Below are 4302 nucleotides of genomic sequence, written 5' to 3'. Positions count from 1 at the left end.
CCGGGAGCGCCCCCTCCTTGGAGCTGCGCAACTCTACGCGAGGGAGGGAAGGCGGGCCAGCCCGGACGGCGGGAGGGAGGACCGGACGGCGGGAGGGAGGGACCGACGGAGCAGGCGGGCGGCAGCCCCGGGCAGCAGCGAGGCGCCGCGGCGGCCCCCAACGCGGGCCGCTTGGCCCGTGAGCCATGGCGTCCGTGCAAGCGTCTCGGCGCCAGTGGTGCTACCTGTGCGACCTGCCCAAGATGCCGTGGGCCATGGTGTGGGACTTTAGCGAGGCCGTGTGCCGTGGCTGCGTGAACTTCGAGGGCGCCGACCGCATCGAGCTGCTCATCGAGGCGGCCAGACAGCTCAAGCGGAGTCACTCGCTGCCTGAGGGCCGCTCCCCCGGGCCCCCGGCCCTCAAGCCTCCCTCCGCCACCGGCAAGGAGACCGTAGGTGCCCAGCCGCAAGACCGCTATGACCGGGCGTCCTCCTCGTCCTCCTCCTCTTCCTCATCGTCTATCGCCACAGCCGCAGCCTCCTCCGGGCAGACCTCACGCATGCCCCTGGCACCAGCCACCCTGGACTTTGGGATAGGAGCTCGACTCGCCAACGGTGAAGCAGATGGGGCCCGGAGGGCTCTTCTGGGGGCCATGCCGGGCTTGGTTTCGCCGGGGCTGCTAGCAGCTGCCGTGTCTGGGCTGGGTGGCCGAGGGATGGCCCTGGCGGCCCGCCCAAGCTATGGGGCCGATTTCGAGAAGGAGAAAGCAGTGGCCGGGGTGGGTGCTGGGAGTGTGGTAGGCAGCCAGCCTCCACGGGCAGCAGACTGCCTTGCAGAGCTGAACGAAGCCATGCGTGGCCGAGCAGAGGAGTGGCATGGGCGGCCCAAGGCAGTTCGGGACCAGCTGCTGGCCCTTTCAGCCTGTGCCCCCTTCAATGTTCGATTCAAGAAGGACCATGGGCTGGTGGGGCGGGTGTTTGCCTTCGATGCAGCTGCCCGTCCCCCAGGCTATGAGTTTGAGCTGAAGCTCTTCACGGAGTATCCCTGTGGCTCTGGGAACGTCTATGCTGGAGTCCTGGCAGTGGCCCGCCAGATGTTTCACGATGCCCTCCGGGAGCCAGGCAAAGCTCTGGCCTCCTCGGGCTTCAAGTACCTGGAGTATGAGAAAAGGCATGGCTCTGGCGAGTGGCGGCAGCTGGCCGAGCTCCTCACTGATGGTGTCCGTACCTTCCGTGAGCCAGCTCCGGCGGAGGCCCTTCCCCTGCAGTCCCCAGACAGTGCCTCTGCTCGCCCAGCAAGGACCCCTGGCCCGGTCCCCCGGAGGCGCAAAGCCTCACCTGAGCCAGAGGGAGAGGCAGCTGGGAAGCTGACCAGTGAGGAGCACCAGCAGCAGCAACAGCAGCAGCAACAGCAGCAGCAGCAGCAGCAGCAGCAACAGCAGCAGCAGCAGCAGCAGCGCCACTGGGGAGCAGCCCCATACCCGGGTGAGCCTGCAGTAGCAGCAGCTGGGGCTCCTTCACCCATTGCAGCCCTGAAGACAGTGGCTGAGGGGCTGGGCCAGTCACCCAAAGAGGGAGGAGGTGGTGGTGGAGGCCCTGGGAGGGGTGGAGGAGCCAGCCCGGCAGGCTCATCCCCAGCCGCTCCTCAGAGGCTGGTAGCTCGCAATGGAGAAGCAGAGGGGGAATCTGGGAGTGGTGGAGTGGCCGGGGCAGGTGGTGGGACCAGCGGGGCTGGGGCTCCCCTGTGCTGCACGCTGTGCCGGGAAAGGCTGGAGGACACCCACTTTGTACAGTGCCCATCAGTGCCAGGCCACAAATTCTGCTTCCCCTGTTCAAGGGAGTTTATCAAGACCATGGGCCCTGCTGGTGAAGTCTACTGCCCCAGTGGGGACAAGTGCCCACTAGTGGGGTCCAGCGTGCCCTGGGCCTTCATGCAGGGTGAGATTGCCACCATCCTGGCGGGTGACATCAAGGTGAAGAAGGAGCGAGATCCCTAAGCTTGACTCTCCCTCCTTCCCACATCCCTTCCTGGGCCCCAGATTCCTGGAATCCTGGACCCTGCAGCTAAATTATTCCCTCTGAGCAGCCCCCCTCCCCATACACCTTTCCCTTACCCACAGACTGAGCTTTCCCAGAGCTAATTCTGGAGGCGCTAGCCTTGAGGACACCCCCAAAGCTCTTGTTTGAGCCCTGCCAAACTCCTGGGTCTCAGTCCCCAGGCCAAGCTTCCCCAGAACAGCTACTCCAGATTTGGGGGGAAGATGGGGCCAGAGCACCCCCACAGCCAGAGACCCGGGTGTCTGGGTTTTTGCCTTTGGACAAAACTCTATGAATTGCTGCCCCCTGGTTTCCAGTGGGAGATGGAGCCACGAACATTCTAGAGCCCTCCAAACTGGGCGTTGGATGCCTAGGTCCCATCTCTCCTTCACACTTAGCCTCTTTGGAGCGGGTGCCTGCTGTTTGAAGGGAAGAGCTGGGCTCAAGAACTGGCCCCTGGCTTTCACGGGGCCCTAAAGCTCAGAGATGTCTGGGCCCCTGACCTTAGGAACAAACACACAAACTCTGGAACCATTGCCTCCAATTCCGAGGGGAGAGATGGATTTAAAGACGCCCCCAAACCCCCGAGCTGGGACTATGGACACACTGTGGGTCCCTGCCCTTCAGTAGCGCTTCCCGGGAATGGTCACCTCTGCTTCGGGGGGAGACCAATTCAAGCACACCTCCAAAGCCTAGAGTCGGGGACCCTGGACGCTTGGGTCCTTGACCTCCCGCAGAGCTTCCTCAGAGCAATTGACCTCTGAATCCAACAGGTCCACGGATGAATTCCAAAGCTCAACCCTGGGCACATTGCTCTCGGAGCAAAGCTTTCTGGAACAGCCAGCCCCCTTTCCCTTGGGGTTGGGAGAGAGAGAGAGAGAGAGAGAGAGAGAGACAGAGAGAGACAGAGAGAGACAGAGAGAGACAGAGAGAGACAGAGAGAGAGAGAGAGAGAGAGTGTGTGTGTGTGTGTGTGTGTGTGTGTGTGTGTGTGTGTGTGTGTGTGTGTGTGTGTGTGTGTGTGTGTGAGATGGCTTTAAGGACAGCATTGGTGCCCTCCGTTCCTGGGTCCTTGCCTTCTTCAAGTGCTTCCCTGGGGAGGACACGGGTTCAAGGAAGACCTCCCCGTAGGCAGCTAGGTCCCTATCGTTTCTCACGTCTTTCCCCACCCCCCAGACCTAGGGGAAGATGGGTTCCCTGGTCTTGCTGGGTGGGGGATCCCTGCCCAGTCCAGCACCCTAGCAACAGTCAACTCTCCATCTGGAGGGGAAAGACATGAATGGAGCCATAAACTTCCCTAGCTGGGGCCCTAGATCCTTTGGGGAGGGGGGGGAGGAGGGGAAAGAGGGGTAGTTTCCAGGCCTGTGGCTCCCCCACTCCCACAGGGGGTTTTAGTTGTGTCCCCCATCTGTAGTGCTTGGCTTTTTTCTGCTGCTTGTAAAGGGGGGAGGGAGAAAGGGCCCCAAACCTGCCCTTTCAGAGAGAACATGCCTGGATTGGGGAACTCCTTTTTGGGGGCAGGGGGGGCCTCCTTCAATAAAGTGAACTTTGGGGTTTTTTTTCCCAGTGGTCCCGAGTCCTCTTTGCGCCTGCCTTCTTATCTCTCTCTCCTGTTCCAAGACTTGCATCCCCACCACTCCACAGGACCACCCAACCTCGGAGCCCGGCTCACCAGGTCATCATCGTTCCCTGCGCACGGAGGTTCAGCCTCTGTCTCTGAAATCCCAAAGTCCCCCTTCCAGCCTCGGCCTTGGGCTGCCCTCTGTGACCGCCTCCATTTCTGGAGCCCCGTTCTTGTCCGGGAAAGAAGGGATGGGTTCTAGGCGCAATCCCAGAAGGCCCTTCCAGCCCTGCAAACCCAGGTTTGAATTCCCACCGTGCTCCTAACGCCCCAATGGGTGAGACCCCTTTCTGCCTGTTTTCTTCCTCTGCAAAGAGGAAATGGGCCACACTTGGCTAGGGATTATGGGGATTATTTGGCAAATAGCAAATATGTCATCCCACTGTGATCCGTTACTCAGTTTCTATATTCACTGAAGGCTCAAATTTAGATCCTTTTATATTTAATAAGACAGCAAGGTGGCTCAGTGGATAGAGCATTGGGCTCTAGTCAAGCCCTGAGTTCAAGTCTGGCCTTAGACACTAGCTGTGTGACCCTGGGTAAGTCATTTAACCTTAGATTGCTTTAATCTACTGGTGAAGGAAACTAGGATCTTTGCCAAGAAAACCCATAGACAGTATGGTCCCTGGGGTCAGGAAGAGGCAGACATGACTGAATAGGAACAA

At 60.2% G+C, this 4302-nt stretch overlaps 1 protein-coding gene across 2 annotated transcripts; it reads left to right on the top strand.

Annotated features, from left to right (window-relative positions):
* The first annotated feature begins 185 nt into the window (after positions 1–185).
* IRF2BP1 (interferon regulatory factor 2 binding protein 1) lies at positions 186–2902 on the top strand. Of its 2 annotated transcripts, XM_044684813.1 has the most exons (2): positions 186–746; positions 789–2902. In XM_044684813.1, exons 1-2 carry the CDS (start codon positions 186–188, stop codon positions 1974–1976), a joined length of 1749 nt encoding a protein of 582 aa, XP_044540748.1. In that variant the 3' UTR covers positions 1977–2902. The 2 variants fall into 2 exon arrangements, with proteins under 2 accessions (XP_044540748.1, XP_044540746.1); XM_044684811.1 differs by having other exon boundaries at positions 186–2902.
* The last annotated feature ends 1400 nt before the right edge of the window (positions 2903–4302 follow it).

The sequence above is a fragment of the Gracilinanus agilis genome, unplaced genomic scaffold (assembly GCF_016433145.1).
Source record: "Gracilinanus agilis isolate LMUSP501 unplaced genomic scaffold, AgileGrace unplaced_scaffold56182, whole genome shotgun sequence".
NCBI lineage: Eukaryota > Metazoa > Chordata > Mammalia > Didelphimorphia > Didelphidae > Gracilinanus > Gracilinanus agilis.
The sequence above is the reverse complement of the archived record's forward strand: the minus strand, read 5'-3'. Positions and strand labels throughout refer to the sequence as shown.